General features: G+C 36.2%; 1 protein-coding gene across 1 annotated transcript in view; it reads right to left on the bottom strand.

The window, feature by feature from the left end:
• Positions 1–215: 215 nt before the first annotated feature.
• Positions 216–22,866, bottom strand: part of LOC149779141 (GTPase-activating protein and VPS9 domain-containing protein 1-like) — a 99,744-nt gene continuing 77,093 nt past the window's right edge. The window contains exons 17-22 of the mRNA XM_089939700.1: positions 19,073–19,207; positions 16,649–16,772; positions 13,307–13,373; positions 11,576–11,690; positions 10,371–10,509; positions 216–6,665 (exon numbers count right to left, since the gene is read on the bottom strand). Coding sequence (XP_089795826.1) covers positions 6,390–6,665; positions 10,371–10,509; positions 11,576–11,690; positions 13,307–13,373; positions 16,649–16,772; positions 19,073–19,207 — 856 coding nt within the window. The 3' untranslated portion in view covers positions 216–6,389. The remainder of the gene's footprint in view (positions 6,666–10,370; positions 10,510–11,575; positions 11,691–13,306; positions 13,374–16,648; positions 16,773–19,072; positions 19,208–22,866) is intronic.

Consider the following 22,866-nt stretch of genomic DNA (forward strand, 5'->3'; position numbering starts at 1 on the left):
TGCTGTGACTAGTGGCCCTGACAGCTAAGCAGGACCCTGCTGTGACTAGAGGCCCTGACAGTTAACCAGATTCCTGCTGTGACATGGTCTGGAGACAACACATACTATCTATGAAATGCACTGAAGCACCGAGAGCAATACTGACATAGATTATTAGTTTATGAAGTGTAACATAAGAAATATAAAATTACAATTTTATATATATAAAAAAACTATTATCAGTTCAAGCTTTTATTGAAATCTGTTTATCATCTATTAAAATCACATTAAACTATTTGAAACTTTACTTAAGTAATATAAATAAATTTGTCAATCTTCTTGATTTTGCAACATAACTAGAGTTTACAAACACAGAACTTGTCAAAGCTCCTGACTTTTAAAACAATTATCATTTAATATATAGTTAATTTACAATTATAATTTTTGTTCCAACATAACAAAACATACTTATACATGTAAGTAATTTTCATAATTGTAAATATATTAATAGCATTATATATCTGACTTGTTTTCAGATATTTACATTATGTTTGAGTGTGCATTATTTTCTATAAAAAGTATAGAAAAACTTTCATATCAACAGCTGAGAGCAGTTCCAGTAAAATATACATGGGACCCAGGGAAGGCACTTTTAATACAGAATAGTCACCCATAGATGCATTTAGAATGTTGTATTGTTTTCATCTGACCTGCTTGGGTAATCTGAGTTCCCTAGCATTTTAACAATGTACCTTCCCTGGGTACAATATGGTTTTAAAATGGAATAGCCCTAAGGAAATGTTTATTGCTTACTTACTGCAAAGTTATGAGAATCTATGGTTAAAATATAAAATTGTACTTGTTGGAGAATAATATATATGCACATGTTTAAAACGTATATAATACATAATTATATAAACATATTTAACAATAGCAATTTCCATAAGCTAGTAAACAGCTTTTTGTTTTTTTCTGGCACAAGATACTGAAGACATGTACAAAATCTGGAATATTTTTCACTGATTCAAACAAAAGGATATTTAAAAAAATACATGTAACCATGTTTATCTTTTCTTCTTGTAGCTCTAATAATTAATTAATTCCATCGAGCTGAAAGTCTTACTTTTCATATGATGTGATCATAGTAATATGATCACCCTGCTAAAACAATTCAAAGTTTGAAGTAGATGACATGATGATTTATTGTTAAATTTGAATGCTAAAACCCATTTTCTCCGATCCTGTAAGTGATCCCTTTTGTGAGGCTGTACCTCTCTTTCCAAGATACTTAACCAAGAAATGATGATCAAAAATGATAGTAAACCCATTGTTTGAATAGTCTGGATAATTTTTAGATCTAAAAACAATTTTTCTATTAAAGAAAACTAAACCATAACCAAACAAATCATTCAAACTTCAAAAATTAAAATGGATACTTAAAGAAATGAAGGAATGAAACTTCTAAGCTTTTGAACATTTGAAAAATTATTAAAACTCGTGAACATAAAAGGAAATGACAAGACCTTGTATAATTCGCCACAGGGAAAGGAAACAATAGACAAATTTAAATTCATGAATGTTACAATGTACCTACAATACGTTATTTGTATATATGATCACTGAGGTGTCTGTGATACCTTGTATATTACATGTAAAAACAAAAATCATGCTTATTTTACAATATTCACTGAACCTGTGCACTATATAAAACATCAATATAATTATTCTTGTATAATTAACAAATAAAGAGTTAAGAGTCTGCAAAAATAAACTTGTAGACTAGACATTACATAAATTTCATTTCATTTGTAACAACTTCAACTACAAATGTCAATAAACAGAAAGCAACAAATACAGTACCTGTCTTATGTTGTGCAGAGTTTACAAAACAAACATTCACATGAAGCCTTGGAAAATATATACCATACTCTGACAGCACTGACCTAGAATTTCTGTTAGTACATTATGCATCAGAAATGCTAGGTCTACAATATACTGAGATAAACCTGAAATGTATGTCGGCACTAATCAAACAAAATATAAAACCCTGAATAATCCATATGATTCTGTAATAGCATAGAACCAGACCTACTACTGGTATATAATGCATTAGAAGAGCTGGGTCAACAATATAATGAAATAAACCTGATAATTATGCTCACTACAAAGCAAAGAAAATCTAAACCCTTGTATAATTTGTCCCATAGATCTGACAACTGCTGGCATTCAATGCATCAGAAGACTATTTTCCACAATATACCAAAATTTTTGTTGTTCTAGAGTTTAACGCCATTTTTCAGCACAAGATAGGCTATACATGGTGGCCAGTAGAACTGATGGAGGAAGAACCCTGGAAAACCCAGGGAAGAACCACCGACCCACGAGAAGCAACTGGCAGGCTTTCCCATGTATCCATGCTAGCCGAGCCTTGGACTCTAACCCAAGCAGACAGAGGTGAGATGGCAGTGATCCGGAACGGTGAGCGCTTTAGACCACTCGGCCACTCAGGGCCCATTTATACCGAAGTAAATTGGACATTTATATATAGGCTTACAAAAGAAGTACATTGGTCTCTCACTGTAATGCCACCCAGGGTAGCCATACAAGTGTAGCGCATTACAGGTAAGGTTGTCCTAAAAGGGTTAAATTACATTGGAAAAAATATAACCAAACCAGAATAGTGGGATCCATGATCGAACCCTTGTTATATTAGGGACCTTGCTATATCAGGACCATGTTATATCAGGTAATGATAAGCCACTTTAAAGTAAGGGATGCTGCATCTAATATGCATCCACTGTGCAACTGTAGTACTATACAAGTCCTACAGTCCCATTATCTGCCACCAATCCAAGTTAACTCATAAAGATCTAATACTGGAATGCTTTAGTGGTTAGAGCATCTGCCTCGGATGCAGGAGGTCACAGGTTTGAACCCCAGCAGAGTCATACCAAAGACTTATAAAAATGGTACTAACAGCTGCCTCACTAGGCGATCAGCATTAAGATGTTAACATTATGACTGGCTGACCTGGTGTCAGGATAATCTGACTGGGTGGGACATGATGTGACATATCTGCAGCATGATGCCCCAGTGCTAGACAACACTATACACTGCATCACTGCAGACATCGTAGTGATATGACTGAATTTTTCTGAATGTTACTCTAATATCAGTAAGTATTAAAATAACATAAAAAATGACTTGTCTGTTTATTATGATGGGATGCAAATGTAATAAATGCAATGGTGTCCTCATTTCTGCATGTTAGGAAAATTCTGTACACACACAAAATATAAATAAATGGTCTCAAGATTCTAAACATGCTTAGATATTTATGAAAAATTTTGGTTTGGTTTGGCATTTTATACCACAGCAACAGCTAAGTTATTTAGTGCTAAAGACATGCCATGGCATCCAATCCAGTCTGAGTTTGGCCCACTGAGCATCTGTGAATCCTGTGTTCAAAGGTCACCTCTTACAACCTGTACAAGTGTGCACCAGGTCAATTTTACACACTACAGCTCACAGTGGGCCATGAATGTAGGTATACACAGGAGTAATTTTTTTTAAAAACAAGCAAATTTCTTCTATTTGTACATGATTTTTTTAATAATACACTTGATATGTTCTGGAGATAAGCTGTTGTTATACAAAAGGGAAGAACCCATGAACCTAATCAGGGGCGTAACCCAAGGGCAGGAATGCAGTAAGAAGTAAGGCAAGTACAGTACATGATGTTATATATTCCAAATAAGGTGCACATAAATTTTAACAAAACAGGTACAATACTTTTTGGCACAATGTTCTCATCCAGGACTGATCTGATTGAAGATCCGACCGCAACCATACAGAGGTTATGTTCTGGTGATCTATGTTATTACCATAATCACTAATTTTATCAGCCAATCAGATGAAGTCATACATCTTCATGTTTGGGAGACTGAGAAGTATGGCTAAAGAGCATCAATGTGTGCTGAACGATTCAATTCACTTTCTGATTCCTGAAAGCTGCATTTCCATTAGCTAATGAACAGGTCATCAAAACATGACCCCTATCTTTGGGGTATAATAAAAATTGTTGTCTTTCTGAAGAACATACTGTGAATTCACTATATTTTTGTGGTACCATTTTTTGACGATTACACAGTTGATATTAAGAATACATTTAGAGATCCAAAGAACAACATCATACTTGGAAACAAGACAAACTCCTTTCCAAACATTCTATGGAAGAGGAACAGGACCCTACTATGGAAAGAGGAATCCCTCCACAATCCTGTTGTGGAAACAAGAGGACCTGCTCCCCAATTCACATTTTTAGTACCAAAGAAAATGTTACTTACTTGCAAAATCAAGAAAATTAATATCCTAGGAAATATGTGAATTCACAGTAGAACTTGCCTGCAAAACTTTCCAAGATGTAGCATTCTTGCATATAACTGTATCTGTTTTTCTAAAACCTGTATGTACCCTAATACAAAATGAGAGTGCAACTATCCAAAAATTTAGTTTTAAAATATGGCTTGGAAAATCTGATCAGATCGTCCAAATACAAGCAATCTTACAAAGTTTATTTGTCAACCTCAAGTGGTATTTACATAATCGTGCTAACACAGTTAATACAAAAATATTCAAGTCCAAAAATATGTGAAGGTTGAAAAGGCTATAAGAGCCTAAAAATCTACCATGTCATATAAATAATCTTAACACATTAATATGCTGTCAAGTTGAAAAGTTCTAACAAAGTCTTGACATTTGATAAAAACATGCCTAAAATTCAGTTTGGTGCATTATGAAGTAAAATTAAATTTACATGTAAACTTATGTCACTAATAAATTATACAATCTTATGTAAAGGGGAAAAAAACCAGGCCATAGGTAATGCATAGTACCAGTACGCATTTTCACATTTACTGGTTAATGGGTTTTAACAGCACTCTTAAATTTTTTTTGGCTATATTACATGTCAGGAAAAATGAGACCCATGCTGCCCTGTATGGTCATCAAGCATGTGACCTTTGGATTACATTTACTGTTCTGACTGCATGTAAAGTACATCCATTTGGAAGCAGTGTAAACTAAACTCTGGAAGAACAGGGTTTATGATTTTTATTCTAGACTCCAATCTGTCATCACAAAACGTTCTGGAAGGAAAGGACTATGCCATTCATTCTAGACCAAAACTTGCCATCACAAAATGTGCTGGCAAAACAGGGTCTATGCTGTTCATTTGACTTCAAATTATTCTTCAGTTGATCTGATCTTTGATCTTTGCAACTGGATACAGGATATACATAGGTCGATGCAATGAAGCACTGAGGAGTACATAAACATGCAATATAAGTACTCAAATACCATACTGGACATAATACTCAACACTTTATTCAAGTACTCAAGTATCATACTTTGTACAATTACTCAAATACCATACTGGACACAATACCTACACTTTCTACAAGTACTCAAATACCATACAGGACATAATACTTACACTTTCTACAAGTACTCAAATACCATATTGGACATAATACTCAACATTTTCTACAAGTACTCAAGTATCATACTTTGTACAATTACTCAAATACCATACTGGACACAATACCTACACTTTGTACAAGTACTCAAATACCATACTTTGTACAAGTACTTAAATACCATCTTCGACTTAATACCCCCAACTTTCTTCTTTAAAAAATTCTTTTTTTGGTGAATTTCATGAAGCTAAGGTTCACTGTAATGAGAGCATAATGATAATGCAATAAACAAAGTGGACATCACAGTTAATGTACAACACCAGTGCCAAAATGCAGTGTGGGTATTATGTAGAACAGAGTACGTGGACATCACAGCTGATGTGTAACACCAGTGCCCAAATGCTATGTGGGTATTATGCAAATAAACCTGTAGATATGTTTATGATCCTAAAGATTTCAAGCAGTTACTGTTGTTGTTATGGGATTTAATGCCATTTTACAGCATCAGATAGGGTATACATGGTGGCCAGTATAAATGGTGGAAGAAGAACCAGGAAAACCCCCAAAAACCACCAACCCATGAGAAGCTACTGGCAAGCTTTCTCACATACCCACATTGGCTGAGCCTGAGACTTGAACCCATGCAGACAGAGGTGAGATGGCAGTGATCAGTAACAATGAGCCCCTCAGACCACTTGCATTATGTGAGGGCAGATCTTAATTTATGATGCTGCCATATGCAGATATGCATTTTGTTTGCAGAATTACAGAAATGCATTAATTTTGCAATCCCATGGCCTGGATGCAACACTAAAAATGATCACAGTCAAATATTTTACAATGCCTTCAATTGTATAAGTACTGTATAATAAGTTTATTTCATATTATATACAGGTGTTTGGACAAAATTCTGTGCGTGATTTTTTCTTCCCCTCAACACTCTGAGTAGTCCATGGTCTTGATAAATTCCACTGCTGATGAAAACTGCATCCACCAATACTGTTCTTCACCTGCAAGCCGCTTCTCATAGAAGCTATTAACATACTGTATTGTGGACAGAAGACAGGGTGGGTTTGCCTTGATTATGACATAAATTAATACAGGCATGAAATCATCAGCGGCTGGAACAGACTTCTCATTAGCCATGCTCAGAAGATTCATAATGGTGGTGGAACAGCGGACTACACACTGAATCTTGTCTTTGGGGGTCTGAAAAATAAAGATGGAGGATAGTTTAAAATACAAACCTCTTCACATTGTACAGAAGAAATCCAGGTAAACAGACCTTTTGAAAAGAAAGGCAGAAGTGATTGCTAAAGATGGAGAGAAAACAGACTGCATCAAAACAGATTGCACCAAAAAGTTGAAATGGTTTTTGGTATAATTTACTTGTTCCAGACAGGATCAATTTCAAAGGAGGTTAATTTTTTTAATCTAGGCTCAAACAATTAAAAAACTAATAAGGCTTATATATGTGGATAAAGTGTTTCTGTACAAAACACAATATGGATAATATTCATATTTACAAAATACAATATGGTTAATATCAGCATGTACAAAATGTGACCACTCCAGTGGTCTAGTGGTTAGAGCATCTGCCTCAGATGCAGGAGGTCATGGGTTCGATCCCTGGCCAAGACATACCAAAGACTTATTAAAAAAATGGCACAAACAGCTGCCTCACTAGGCGCTCTGCAATAAGAGGTTAGTGTTAGGACTGGTCGGCCTGGTATCAGGATAATGCGACTGGGTGGGACATCATGCTTCATGCCTGCGGCATGATGCCCAGTGCTAGACATTACTAAACTGCCACACTGCAGACATTGTAGCGATTAGACTGAAAAATTGTTAAAGCTACGTTAAAAATCCAAATCACATACACACACACAATGTACAACATGTATGGGTCAATGAATTTTGATTGAAAAATATTCCTCTTGACAAATAGTTCTGGCTAAGGCCCATGAATTTTCATGTAGGGGATCTCTGGTTCTGTTATGAAATCAGGTCATGATGGTATAAAATATGTATATTTTCCATTCAAAAATATGTTACACCAAATCTTCTTGGGACCAAAAATAGGATGAAGATACTTGGTTAATAACGATCATGACTGTTCCCTCTAGTATTCAATAATGTCCCCTAAAAACAATGTGGGTATGTGAGAGAAAGCTTGGCAGTAGCTTTCTATGGGTTGGTTGTTCTTCTCATGTTCTTCCTCCATAATATATACCGGCCGCCATGTATATCCTATCAAGTGCTGAGAAATGACATTAAACCCGTAAAACAAAAACCTATTCCACTACTATTTATATTGACTACATAACTGCTGACATCAATATTATGACACTTCATATTAATATTTATTCATAATGGCTCCTACTCTGCTGATGTCAATATTAAGACACTTCCCATTACTATTTATTCATAAGGGCTCCTACACTGCTGACATCAATATTATGACACTTCCCTTTACTATTCATAATGGCCCCTACACTGTTGACATCAATATTATGACACTTCCCTTTACTATTTATTCATAATGGCCCCTACACTGCTGACATCAATATTATGACACTTCCCTTTACCATTACACTGCTGACATCAATATTATGACACTTCCCTTTACTATTCATAATGGCCCCTACACTGCTGACATCAATATTATGACACTTCCCATTACTATTTATTCATAAGGGCTCCTACACTGCTGACATCAATATTATGACACTTCCCTTTACTATTCATAATGGCCCCTACACTGCTGACATCAATATTATGACACTTCCCTTTACTATTTATTCATAATGGCCCCTACACTGCTGACATCAATATTATGACACTTCCCTTTACTATTCATAATGGCCCCTACACTGTTGACATCAATATTATGACACTTCCCTTTACTATTTATTCATAATGGCCCCTACACTGCTGACATCAATATTATGACACTTCCCTTTACCATTACACTGCTGACATCAATATTATGACACTTCCCTTTACTATTCATGATGGCCCCTACACTGCTGACATCAATATTATGACACTTCCCTTTACTATTCATGATGGCCCCTACACTGCTGACATCAATATTATGACACTTCCTTTTACTATTCATAATGGCCCCTACACTGCTGACATCAATATTATGACACTTCCCTTTACTATTCATAATGGCCCCTATACTGCTGACATCTGCATTGCGATGAATTTTTTTCTAAAATCTCAACTACTCTGGTCTTGATTACCCTGCTATCAGTGCCTCGGTTGCCATGTTTTCTGTCAACAAAAGTAATCCTACATGTCACTGTTGTAAACAGTACATGCAAAGTTTGGCTTTAATATGACATTAATGTAATGACAGCAAGTGTTGAGTATGGTTTAGTTTTGTGCATTTAATATAATTTTCAGCATATAATAGGCTATACATGGGGGCAATTATATTTGGTACAGGAAGAACCCGGGAATAACCAACCAACCATGGTAAGCTATTGCTAAACTTTCTCACATACCAATGTTGACCAAGCTGAGACTCAATTCCGTGTGGACAGAGGTGAGATGTCACTGATCTGTAAAGGCAAGTGCCTTAGACCAATCAGCCATCAAGGGCCCTACATGTGTTGGGACCTATAAAAGTTTGGACAATCTCACTCTTTTTCAAAACTAATTTTGTAATGCCCTGTAAATGTTGGTCACAAAATTATAGCAATTTTTTATGTACTATAAGTCTTGGGATATGTTTGATTCTATTTATCGCTTAGTGTACTGTACTGACTGTAACAGTATTTTAACAAAAATTACTTTATGGGGACAACTATTTTGAATTATTAGATGGTAAATTGATATAACATGTTTGCAAAATCAATAATTATATTTAATTTTCCTTTGTTTTCTTCTGATTTCAATGTCAATTATGTATAATTTCACTGGACAATGACAATCTGTGAGCATTAGCACAAAGCTATACCCATACTAACAATGATTTCTCCCCTTGTTCTAATTTACTATGGTCAGTTTGTGCATTATTGCATTAATAAGAGTTAAATATCACCAGTAATTACATTTTCACCTTTGAAAATTTAAATATCTAACACATTCGAATGTGGTACTATTATTACAGCAACAACGAAATAGTGTGTTTTTCATTACTCATGTTTAGTGACCTTGTTTACCTCATATTATCACTGCATGTACATTGATGACACAAAGTCATTCTGCCTGCATGGACATAGAGACTATAATACAAAGCAACTCTGCCTGTATGGACATTGGGACTTTAACACAAAGCCATTCTGCCTATACGGGCACAGTGACTTTAACACAAAGCCATTCTGCCTGCAATGACATAGAGACTTTAACACAAAGCCACTTTGCCTGTGTGGATACAGAGGCTTTAACACAAATCCACTCTGCCTATATGGGCACAGAGAATTTAACACAAAGCCAATCTGCCTGTATGGACATAGAGACTTTAACACAAATTGATTCTGCCTGTATGGACATAGAGACTATAACACAAAGCAACTCTGCCTGTATGGACATAGAAACTTTAACACAAAGCCATTCTGCCTGTATGGATATAGTGACTTTAACACAAAGCTATTCTGCCTGTATGGATATAGTGACTTTAACACAAATCCACTCTGCCTATACGGGCATAGACACTTTAACACAAGGCCACTCTGCCTGCATGGCCTTAGAGACTTTAACACAAAACGATTCTCCCTGTATGGAGATGAAGACTTGAACACAAAGCCACTCTACCTATATGGACATAGAGACTTGAACACAAAGCCATTCTGCCTATATGGGCACAGAGACTTGAACACAAAGCCATTCTGCCTGCATGGACATAGAGACTTTAACACAAAGCCACTCTGCCTGTATGGACATAGAGACTTGAACACAAACCTTGTAAGCATTAATCATATATATCTCCCTCTGTGCGGCTGGCCATGGGCATTCCAGATGGTATGTACGGGGAATCCTCATGTAACTATGCTGGGGTGTTATCACACTGCTCAGTTTTATTATATGCTGATGATATAACCTGAAAAGGACAAATTAAAATCTGCATACTACATACTTATTATTTAACTCTTTTCCCAATAACTTAATACTGGACAAACTAAATAAATTTTTTCCCAACTATGTACCCAAGAACAAGTCCCAATAAATGTTTCTGAACATAACAATTATATGTTTGTGATGCATTATCATACTGCCATTTACTGAAACACCTGAAAGCAAATTATGAACAAACATTTACAATCAATTTTCTGAAATGGTAACCATGCAAATATGAAATTTTCCATTTCCCCAAGATGACAAACCTATTGACCTGCAGATATGGTATAAGTTAAATGTGATTAACTGATACCTTAGATGGTTATGGTGTTCTCATGATGGGGGAAGCAAAATACGAATCCAATCTATGTATCAGATAATTCATATTCAATAAACAAAAAAATTTCCTCCATTCAGTCTAACCGCAATTTCCACCTAGGCCACTTACATACAAGTCTAGTTCTGACTGTGTGATTGTGTTTATTCTTGACTGGCTGATAAATACTTTTCTAAAGTAGTGGTGAAAATAGCAGACATATAGCAGTTTTTAGTACTAACATTCACAAACCAGGAGAGTTTATGGGATGGTCCATTATCCATCACAGTGGACATTTTGAAAAAACATCTTGATATTGCTGTTACTCTTGATGACATGGGGTTTCTTACTGATATGTCTAGTTGATTTTAAATGACAATGATGCTATTCAGACATCTATCGCTAAATTTTGTTATCATTACTTCTCCTGAATGGTCATATCAACATTAGGTTTTCAAAGAAGGACATCTCATGATATCTATTTAAGTCATTCATGACTGATATGTCCTCCAATATGGCCACCACAAGCTATAGAAATGTACCCACAGGACATGAAATTTTCTACAAAAGGTGTAAATTTTAAGAAGGGGCTGTAACTCAATTTTAAAAAGGGAACCTTGTCATCTCTACTAGATATTAATCCTTATACAAAATTTGAATTCAACACATGTAACACAATATTCCCCTTCCCTTAAATATGATAATGGGGGTTAGGACTGCAAGGATCACTTACTGGTCCCTAAGGATATCTCCATCCCCATTTGGGTACATGGCATGGGTGTAGATCCGACTCATGATGTAACGTTCTATGGCCAGCTGGGCATCCTCTATTTGAGCATTGTTAGCAGCTGAAAGGAAATTTCCCAAAAATTGTATGTAAAGTTAAAAACTTTACTAACATTTATAATGAATTATAATTATGAGTTTTGGAAAATTGGAAATCTAAGATGCCAAAAAATGGTGAAATTTCAGGCATACCTTGGGCATTTTTTTATAATGAAATATGCCTTAATGAGATGAAATAACTAGAAATAAATGTTAAAACAGGTTGTTAAATTTGCAGATTACTGGCTGTCAGGGAAACCCTGCAATGGCTATTTGGCTATTACTATCAAAAGCAAAGCCTAAGCAGTTACATACCTGCCAACCCTGACAAGTCCATCTCAGTAAGGCAGTTGATGTTTTTTCCTTAAGATTGACCAGTTTTCAGTTAGGTGTAAAAAAAATATCACACTGCTACTGTAAAGTCGGAAAATGTAATTAAAAGTTCGGTATTTGAACATGCAGCGACAATAAACATTATGTTCAACTAAAACGTTTGTAAAATACACATAGACTTTATTTACCACTAGTACAGTTGGATAAAATTTAGTTCCAAACCATATGCAGCTCAATGGCTTGTTGCTATTTCTCAACTTGATGCAATTCTTGGGAATTCTTTTTCTATTTCACATGATGATGGCAATCATATCTCCCGCCATGAGACAAACTAAAATTGGCACGTGATGTCCAATAAACGCAATTATGTCCCTTCCAGCTTTATTCACAAGAACCTGAATATTCCTTTGTATTCTTCAGTTTTGATTATTAAAACTTTTCAAGACGCTTATTTTCTTTTTCGTCTTAAACATGCATCACTTGCTGGATGCCATTTTAAAAAAATGCTATAATCAACAGTTTGATCATGCAGACGCTTCGCATGAACAAACAGGCTGCAGTTTAAAGCATATGAGGTGATACTTTAAAGTAAGTCTGGTTCCCTGACAAGTTTCACTAACTCTGATATGAAACCCAGATCCAAATCAAACAAGGATGAACTACTTAATATCCGGATGTTTAGGCCAGAATATTTTCTGGTAGATTTTGCTTTTATGAGTAATTTTCGTAAGACTTACAGCAAAATCGTAAGGGTTGGCAGGTCTGTAGTTAAAGAAGAAAATATTTTGATCTGAAAATTTTACTTTGCCAATCGATAATTTTTTAAGAGGAAGTATCATATACAACAACTGGTCATTAAATGGTACAACCTGTGTAATTTTGATAGGCAGCAAGATATAATTGTGATAACTTCTCTTCATTTATAACAATGTGCAAATTAATATTTTGTGATCATGATGGCTCAGTCTGATATTTAGTAATTTATCAAGACAGACAAAAACATCTTGGTGACTTCAGCTAAACGAATGTCATCACTTGTGTGAAACATGCTGCAATCAAACAGACAGGGTAAGTTTCTAAGTCCTGGTGAGCATAAAATCAAAGACAGGACTTAACCTGTTAGCCAATACTGATAATATAAACTGATTTTTGGCTGGTTGACTTTGTTAAGTATGATGATGACTGTGAATGGAAGAGCTACATAAGCAAAACTAGAGTTCCAATTTCAGGTACCACTAACTCAGAAAGTATTATTTGTACTGATAACTTAAATACATCATCATCTTTTTGTTTGTAAATTCAGTACCTTGCCATATTGCATCTCTTGCCATCTGATCATTAAGGAACTGCAAGAATTTCTCCACAAAATCAGTCTGGAATGAAAGTAAGAATCAATTAAATAAACTCAAGTAAACTTAATTCAAAATCCATGAGGTTTTCTATTTTAACATACTTAAGTAATGCATGTTTTTGTTTTAGATGGTGGGTCTAACCTGTTCTACCTATTCTTTCACTGAATAATTTTGAATCTTTTCTACTTGCAGTGTCCCATAAAAAGTGGCATTCCCACTCCACCTTGCTGAGGGATTTAAATGCACTAACCACAATTAAAACAATCAAAACATGGCTACCTCAAAGGAACCTGCATTTTACTAAAAAGAAATTCCAGGATATCTAGACAAGACCATTTCTTCTTTTAACAGTTCAGTGTAAAAACCATCTCTGATACTTTCTTGAAACAAGAAGATTTCCAAATTAGCTGCTGTGACTATGTTGGCATTATTTTCATTTTGGGCAACAGAACACCATAAGACCATTTTCTGGTGAAAAACTCATGTCAGTAAAATGTTCCATTTAGTATGAGCAACAAAAACAAGATTTTCAAGATTGTTGCTGTAATAGCCATACTGGAGGTCAGATCAGCACCATTTTTATTCTGAAACACCACCATAAGCAACCTTGTGAAGATGTCATGTCAATATGACTTTCTGTTTACGAGGGATATAACTAGAGTTTCAAGAGAGCAGTCATAGCAGCCATATTAGATGTCAAATCAGTACCATTTTCAGTTACGACCATCTATATATATCATAAGAATTCTGGTGAAAACCCAATACTGATATGACCATCCCTCTGGGAGGAGTAGCAATAACAAGATTTTCAAGGTGGCCAATGTCAATGCCATACTTTAATATTGGCATGGATTTCATTTGGGACAAATTAGACATCAACATAAGTTTTCTGGTGAAATTCCCATGTTGTTATGACATTCTGTTCAGGAAGATTACAGATAGCGATATTTTCAATATGACTGCCATGATAGTCATATTGGAACCATTTTAATTTAAGACCAAGACATCTTTTGGTGAAACCTGTCATTGGTATAACTTTCCTTTAAAAATGGTAGAAATATATTTTTAATGTAGCTGCTTTGGCAGTATATTGGATATCTGACCTGCACTGTTTTTCCATTTAAGACCACAGTCATCATAAGAAGTCTATTAGTGATCAGCCATTCAGGAGGAGAAACAATAACAAGATTTTCAAAATGGACAGGAAGATGGCCACATTGGCTGTCCAAGCACCATCAAATTCATTTAGGATCAACTATGCACCATAAGAGATCTTCTGGTAAAAAAGTCCCATGTCAATAAAACCATCTCTTAAGATCGGGTAGCAATAACAAGATTTTCAAAATGGACAGGAAGATGGCCACATTGTCTGTCCAAGCACCATCAAATTCATTTAGGATCAACTACACACCATAAGAAATCTGCTGGTAATAAAATCCCATGTCAATATGACCATCTCTTAAGAACGGGTAGCAATAACAAGATTTTCTAGATCGCCATATTTGATGTCCAAGCTGCACCATTTTCAGTTAAAATAAACTAGACATTAAAACAAGTCTTTGATGAAAACTATATGCCAATATGCCTTTCTTTACTGATGTAGCAGCAATAACTAGATTTACAAAATGGCTAACATGGCAGCCATAATGAACATCAGACAAGTACCATTTTAAATTAACGCCAAGTAAACAACATAATAAATCTATTAAAAACAACCCCATGCTGATACGAGTATTAACAGTGATACAATTTTAAGTATGGCTTATGTGGCAGCCCATTTTCTTCATTTGGGAACAACAAGACCACTGGATGAACGTGTGTAATGTTTCATGGCAATATTCCAACCACTGGATGAACGTGTGTAATGTTTCATGGCAATATTCCAACCACTGGATGAACGTGTGTAATGTTTCATGGCAATATTCCAACCACTGGATGAACATGTGTAATGTTTCATGGCAATATTCCAAGTTGTTTAGAATGAGTAGCAATAACAAACATGCAGCGGACAGCATAACTATGAACAACAGATGGCAGATAGTAGACCATCCCATAAACTCTTCTATTCAATGAACAGTAAAGCTAACTAGTACAAGCTGCTGTTTATGTTATAGTGATCCCTAATAAATGATTGTTAACCAAACTGTTGCACAGAAATAAGTGCTATATAGAAATACAACAATTGTGAAAATGGTACATCATGTGCCTCCCCTATGTGTAACACTCATCTACATAGGCACAAAAGGTATGTGGTAGAGAGCTTGAAAAGCTGTATGGAAACTGTTTCCTGTCTTTCAATTCATGTGACTTTGACATGTCATCACAAAATGAATATTTATCTTCACTGTCTCTAATGCAATCTGCATACTGTCTGGTCAAAGCAAGTGATAAATAATTCAAGATCTCACATGCAAACTGTTCAACTACTTAAAGTCACTATGACCTTGACCTCCAAATCAATACATGTCTCTCTTATCTCAAATGCTAATGCTAATTCAGCTAATGTGGGTATGTGAGAAAGCCTGCCAGTAGCTTCTCGTGGGTTAGAGGTTCTTTCCGGGTTCTTCCTCCACCATAATACTGGCCGTTATGTTTAGCCTATCTTGTGCTGAAAAATGGCATTAAACCCTACAACAACAACATCACCATAGAGTACCTAAAAGTTCACTAAGAATAAATTAACTAGATCAGCCCTACTTCATTAGTTTCATGTGATGTGCATATCTACTTGGCAGAATATGGTTTATAAAAGTAAATATCCATACATATGTATATATCAACCTTGAAAGCACCAAAAGGCCAACATGAAATACTGTCCACTGAATAAACTGCCAGTCCATAAAAAGTCTAACATACTGTAATCAATATCTGCACTGCTACAACTTAAGATCGTCACCAACTGTTTATTTGAAATGATGTGTGCAAAAATTACATTATGGACTGGCTGCAAAAATACCTTCAAGATAATACCTCCTGCATATAACTTTCATGATCCCCCAACCCCCTATATTGACCCAGGGGTCTTTAACCAATATTCATTACATATATAATGTGTCATCAATGAATGCATGAAAGAAGTTTGCTACAAAAAACATGAAAAAATGTCAACTGCAATTTTTGTATTATATACCTCAGGCCCACTCAAGTTCTCACAGTTTTCATAAACAGGTTAAGAAGAAGCAGTGATGGATGGATGGATGCATGGATGGATGAATGGATGGAGGATATTACAATATTCCTTCTCTCAAGCTCAGTATCAATAAAGATCTGATCTTGTTCTATTTCAAAAGACTTACCTTTTCATCAGAGACGGTTAATTTCTGGAATTCACTTATAAAAGCCATGACATTCCTCTCCCTGAACTCCATAAAGAACCGGAGACACACATTGGTAAGGTATTTATTACAAATCTCCTTCTCCCTGAAAGAGCAGATGAATTTTGTTAATTTTGGGCCTGATGCTAATCAAAAGAGAGTGATGTTAGCTCTTAGACGTACAGACGCACAAGAAATATTCATGGGCAACTTAAAAAAAAATACACAGGAGCATTTCTAAATAAAATCCTGTTTACTTTCCCTTAATAAGTTTAAACAATGTAACCCATAAACACATGAATCTCTATATATGGTGGTCGTTTAAATGAAAAAAAAATGGGGATTCGTCATCACTAAATGTTTTGCGTAAGATACGATGCAATACAATGCAATCCTAGTAGTGGCAACTAGATAAGGCCAACCCTTCTTCACTGAAAGGCTGAAGGTTCCCATCTTTTAATTCAGTTTTAGTGTAATCATCATAAATGCAATATGCCCTCTTGCATTCCAATATGAAAAGTGTCAATCTACTATCTTAGCTATGTCCATGAGCATTTCTGTGAGAACCTAATTAAGTGCTGAGTGTTTCAATCTTCTAATTGCAGAAGTGTTTGCTGTATTATTTCAATCAATCAAAAGTAGATCTGCTTTGTGTTATCACATTAGTTACATGTTTTGCATTAAATAAAGTAAAGGGGAATGGAATCAAAAGAATTTACAAGGCATGAAAATAGTACCTGCATGACAGCTAGTGGTCACGGTAGTGTGTCAAATCAACTCATTTAAATTTACCAAATGAATACTGATATCAATATTATTATGTTGGTAAGATAATTAATGTATCTAACATTAAGCAGCGGTTTATCCTGCCAGTTCACAAATATGATCAACAATAGCAAAAAATGCAAGCAAAAGAATTAATTAGTGATGGAAAACTTTGTTTCACAGATATGCTTCATTATGGAAAAGCATGTTGCAAAGTTGGTAACGAACTTAAAATTCCTGAATTGACACTCAGTGGTTTGCTCAAGAATAGGCAGAAATTTCACTATTATTAGAAATGAAATTGTGGCATCATTATCCTAATAATTGAATTTTTTTCTTTTAACCCTTTACCTCATGCAAGCGTCTTTGGACGCCTCTACTCCATTTGCATGGAAGCGCCTTTCGATGCCTCTATTCCATTTGCATGTAAGTGCCTATTTTGACGCCTGCTGTAAACATCAGCCATTTTGAGCTGGTTTTCATAGCGCCACCTTCGAGGAGATACTACATTCATTTCTGCGAATGACAATTACATCAGATCACGTGGTCACTGTTTATGCACTGGTCGATATCTGCTATTTAAAGTAACTGGGTCGTAATCACCACTCTCCAAAATGGCGGTCGCGGATTTCATTCAGTACTTATGAAGTTTTCACGATTAGAATCATAACTATGAAAGATTCAATAACTAAGGTAAAGGCTCTGATATTGATGTAGGCAGCAATTAGTTTTTATAAATTTTCAAATTCAGATGACTTAGTGATGTAGACGCATACGAAAAACTTGTAAATTTCAAGTATCAGAAATGGCAGCTGAACGAGTTATCTCAAGATTTTAAAGCACATAATAAATTCTTCTGTGCAAAATAATTACACAGCTATAACAATCGGACTTTACTCTTCACATGTTGTGTGTTGAAAATTCATGGAGTAATGTTTTTAAAGATCTATTGGTTATCTTGAGAAAAAAAAGGTAATTTATACAGAAAAGTAAACAGCTTCATTAGAAAAGCAATTTAATGACAATTGTTCCCAACACGATCATAAAACGAGTATTAAATTATGAAAAAGTGCACCCCCAATTTTCTCGTTGCCATCCACCCCCAATCTTCTCATTGCCAATGTCCAGAAAACTCATTTGAAAGTTCATGTATTTACATTTTACATTCCATTGGGACTTAAAAGGCAGCTTAGGAACCAACTGATGTTAGACTGGACAGGGTTTAATCTATTAAGATTTCATAGTAATATACTGTGTGTGTGTGATTTCGATTTTTAACATAGCTTTAACAATTTTCCATTCATATCGCTACAATGTCTGCAGTTTAGAGTAATATCCAGCACTGGGGCATCATGCCGCAGACATGTCCCACCCACTCACATTACCCTGACACCAGGCCAAGCAAGGCAGCTGCTAGTACCATTTTTATAAGTCTTTTGTATGACTATGCCTGGATTCTAACGTGTGACTTTCTGCATCGAAGGTGGACACTCTAACTACTTAGGCCACCGGAGCGGTGTGTATTTACTGATAAGGCAAGAAATATCATTATTAATTGGACAATAAATTTAATTATTGATAAGGTAAAACTACGATTTAAACTGTTGATATAAGGACTGCTAAGTTGGAATTTGCAATTACCTTTTGATTCTGCTGAGAAGTCTCTGCAGGTGAGAATATGTAGTGAGGAGCCCCTGTTTACATCTGACCAGGTAGGCTACATAGCTAGACCTTCCCTGGTAATCCTCCTGCAGTGATCTCACAAGCTTCTTGCAGCTGGAAACACAGTGCAAAACTTACAGGCAAAAATAAAATGTAAAGCATAAAGGTGAGACAGGTGTGAATGTTAAGATTACCCACTGATTCACCGGACCAGGTAGGCTATGAAGTGAGACCGTCTCTGGTTATCCAGCTACAGGTTTCTTACTAGTCTCTAACACACTACATTTAGCAATATATTATAAGATAAAATACAGATGAGTAACAAAAGGTAATCATCAGTTAAAAGCTACTAAAATAGAAGCAAATTTTTAAGCAGTTTTCTTCATTATTACTTACCCAATCAAAATATATTAACAGTACATCCACTACCTTGCAAATCCACCCCTCCAGGCTTAAAAGGCATTGGCCATGTCTTTTGTCTTATTTTGAAGCTGAAATGCTAAATAATTGTCTGGTTATGAAGATGGAAGTCAGACTGGATTTGTCTCCCCTTTGATAGAGGGACTAGAATCCCAAACCCTTTAACTATCAGTTACTACTTGAGCAGAAGTGCATGTTCTTACAGTGTTATAACTGCAGGGAGGGCCTGGGCAAATGCCCTTTTTAAGAAACTAGTTTCTTCTTTAAATACATTACCAGATCATAATATGTTAAGTAAAGGAGAGAGTTACAGCCCCTTAAACTGGAGTTGTCCTTCTTTAATCTTTGAACATAGATGAAGCAGCTTTACTTGTATAAGATATAGGCCAAGTTTAGCACATGGTTTATGCATGGATGCAGATGAGGTGTGAATGTGTGTGATTAGGATCTTTAACATAGCTTTAACAATTTTTCAGTCATATCACTGCGATGTCTGCAGTGTGACAGTTTATAGTGATGTCTAGCACTGGGGCATCAAGCCGCAGACATGTAGCATGATGTCCCACCCAGTCATATTATCCTGATACCAGGCTGACCAGTCCTAACACTAACCTCTTAATGCTGAGTGCCTAGCGAGGCAGCTGTTAGTACCATTTTTGTTAGTCTTTGGTATGACTCAGCTGGGTTTGAACCCATGACCTCCTGCTTCTGAGGTGGACTCTCTAACCACTAGGCCACCGGAGCGGTCTGAATGGATGCAGATGATGAAAACTTTTCACTAACACAATGTCCAAGGAGAGTAACCCACTTAATTGTGATGCTGCTGAATGGACTCTAAAGTAGCAAGCTGCACTGCTGAATCAGGTGAAACGGATTCCTTAGTCTGTGTCCCAACTTTTTTTTTCTCCAATGATGGCCTACAGAAACAAACTTGGTGTCTCAAAATCGTATCTATTATTTAAAATTATAAATTGTAAAAATATAGTGTCCAGGAAATTAAAAGATATTGATAGTCAGGTAAATGACAATATTGGATGCTTTGTAAATAAAACAAATTCTGATTTTAAAATGATATATTTTTTAGTTTTGATATTCCCTTTTCTGTCAGACTAATTATGGGAAAACTTAACAAGTTCAAGTTTCAACTATCACAAAGGATATCATGATCATCTATGACTGTCTCATGAAGCAGTGATGCAGAGTGGGAGGTTTTGAACCAGCAATGAGAAGACCAGATTATCCAGCTAAGATTTTATTCTTCAAGTGGTGGAAAACCACCAAGGTGATCCCCAACGAACATTCAAGGGCAAAACAAACTCACGCCAAAGGGAATTTTTGGACCCCATATCCACATGAATAAATGGACTAAATGGGACAGGATTATCCTTGTTGACAAGGCATCTGAAACAAGAGGAAAACAAAGAATTTGGGTATTCCTACAATGTGATGCTCAAATTCAAGATTTTACTGCAAAGTTTACCTCCCAAAGAAGCACTGTGGATTTCAATATATCCACGCTAAACTCAGGGTATCCATGCTGTACTTGGAGGTGTCAATGCTAAACTCAGTTGTCCGAAGATGTTGTTGAGAAAGGATAAGCTTAAAAAGGCCTGGACCAAAATCCCAGTGGGGTTGTGTTGTGAAGGAACTTAACTGCTCTATACACGAGGTGAGTGTATACTGAGTCACAGATACACAGATGGCTGAGTACTCCACTGGCAACATCAGATCAAGAAGGGAAGATGGTTCTTCTGAATGTGTCTTCTAACTTGTTAGAGAAGGGTGCATGGAATCCTCCTGTAAGGGTGCATGGAATCCTCCTGTAAAGGTGCATGGAATCCTCCTGTAAGGGTGCATGGAATCCTCCTGTAAAGGTGCATGGAATCCTCCTGTAAAGGTGCATGGAATCCTCCTGTAAGGGTGCATGGAATCCTCCTGTAAAGGTGCATGGAATCCTCCTTTAAAGGTGCATGGAATCCTCCTGTAAGGGTGCATGGAATCCTCCTGTAAAGGTGCATGGAATCCTCCTGTAAGGGTGCATGGAATCCTCCTGTAAAGGTTATGATGACTGAAATGGTAAAGTTGAGGGTCAGGGACAGTGAATGAAGCTGGGAGTTTGTCTATATTGCAACATGGTGATCTCCAGGCACTCACTTGAACAGGTCTCCTGGATTTGGTAGTTGCCATAGCCAATACTGAATAATGATGAATTTGGGATTGGTGATGGACCTGCTTGGTGCTGGTCTGTGATGCTTCCATGGGTCCATTCATTTATAGTGTGGAAGAAAGTTCACCAAGTCAGGTACTGGTTATGCTGGATGTCCGTGACAGGGGTGCAGCTAGATAAAGTGTGACCAGTTGTTGTACACAGTCACTTGTTTTCGAACCACAACTGGGTTTATTGGGAAGACAGATCACCAAACTCTTGGTGTAAGATGGCACAGGTAAAGGCTGTACCAAGGCTGGAATCATGGTCTGGGAAAGCTATATCAAGTGATGGAATAAAAAATTGTTCAAGTGGTCACTTACCGCATATGTACTGGCCCAGTAATCTTTGCTGTGATGGAAGCTCTGGTTGTGGCAATGCAGACTGGGTACCAGTAAAGTATCACTATACACAGTTCCAGCTGTAGAACTGAGCTGGAGCCATCTGACTTCTGGTGTCTAATACCAGGTACTGAGGTAATGATCACCATTTTGAAGTAACATGGCCCATATATGATGGAATGTCCTGGAATAGTATCTGGGCCATTGCATCAAAACAGTATGGACTGAGTGTTTGGTGACATCTGTTTTGAAACTGGGACTGGGTATATCATGAAAATAGCTCACCTTTCCCTATAAGCCAAAGGTGGAGGTAAATGGAGGTACTATAGCTGGTGTGCTCTACTTTCAGTTGTGTCCGATGATGAAGTCCATTATTACCAATCCTGGGAAAGATCACCATAGCCGGCTATGTGGCTTGTCTATGGTGATACTAAAAGTCAAATGTTGCATTGAACATACTGTGTTGGTGATAATGCAAATAAAGAAAAATATGCAAGGAAATTACATGCATGACTCCATAATAATAGAATAGATACTTTACAGAAGTAAAAGCAAACTGAACTTAAAAGGTAATTAAAATGACACTGGTTCAGTTTATTGGTTAAAGTAGTTTGACAAATGAAACAATAAATATTCAGCTATGATGAAGATAGATCAAGAAACAAAAGTACCATATTATATTTTCCAATTTTTAGAAACTGATCAAGTGAAGTCCTTGAGAAAGAATGAGCTTCCAAGCACGAACAAAAGTAGCATCTGATAAGTGAAGTGATTTGGGCACCAATCCCATTACTGAAGAGGAGACT

The sequence above is a fragment of the Sinohyriopsis cumingii genome, chromosome 17 (assembly GCF_028554795.1).
Source record: "Sinohyriopsis cumingii isolate HCF-2022 chromosome 17, ASM2855479v2, whole genome shotgun sequence".
NCBI lineage: Eukaryota > Metazoa > Mollusca > Bivalvia > Unionida > Unionidae > Sinohyriopsis > Sinohyriopsis cumingii.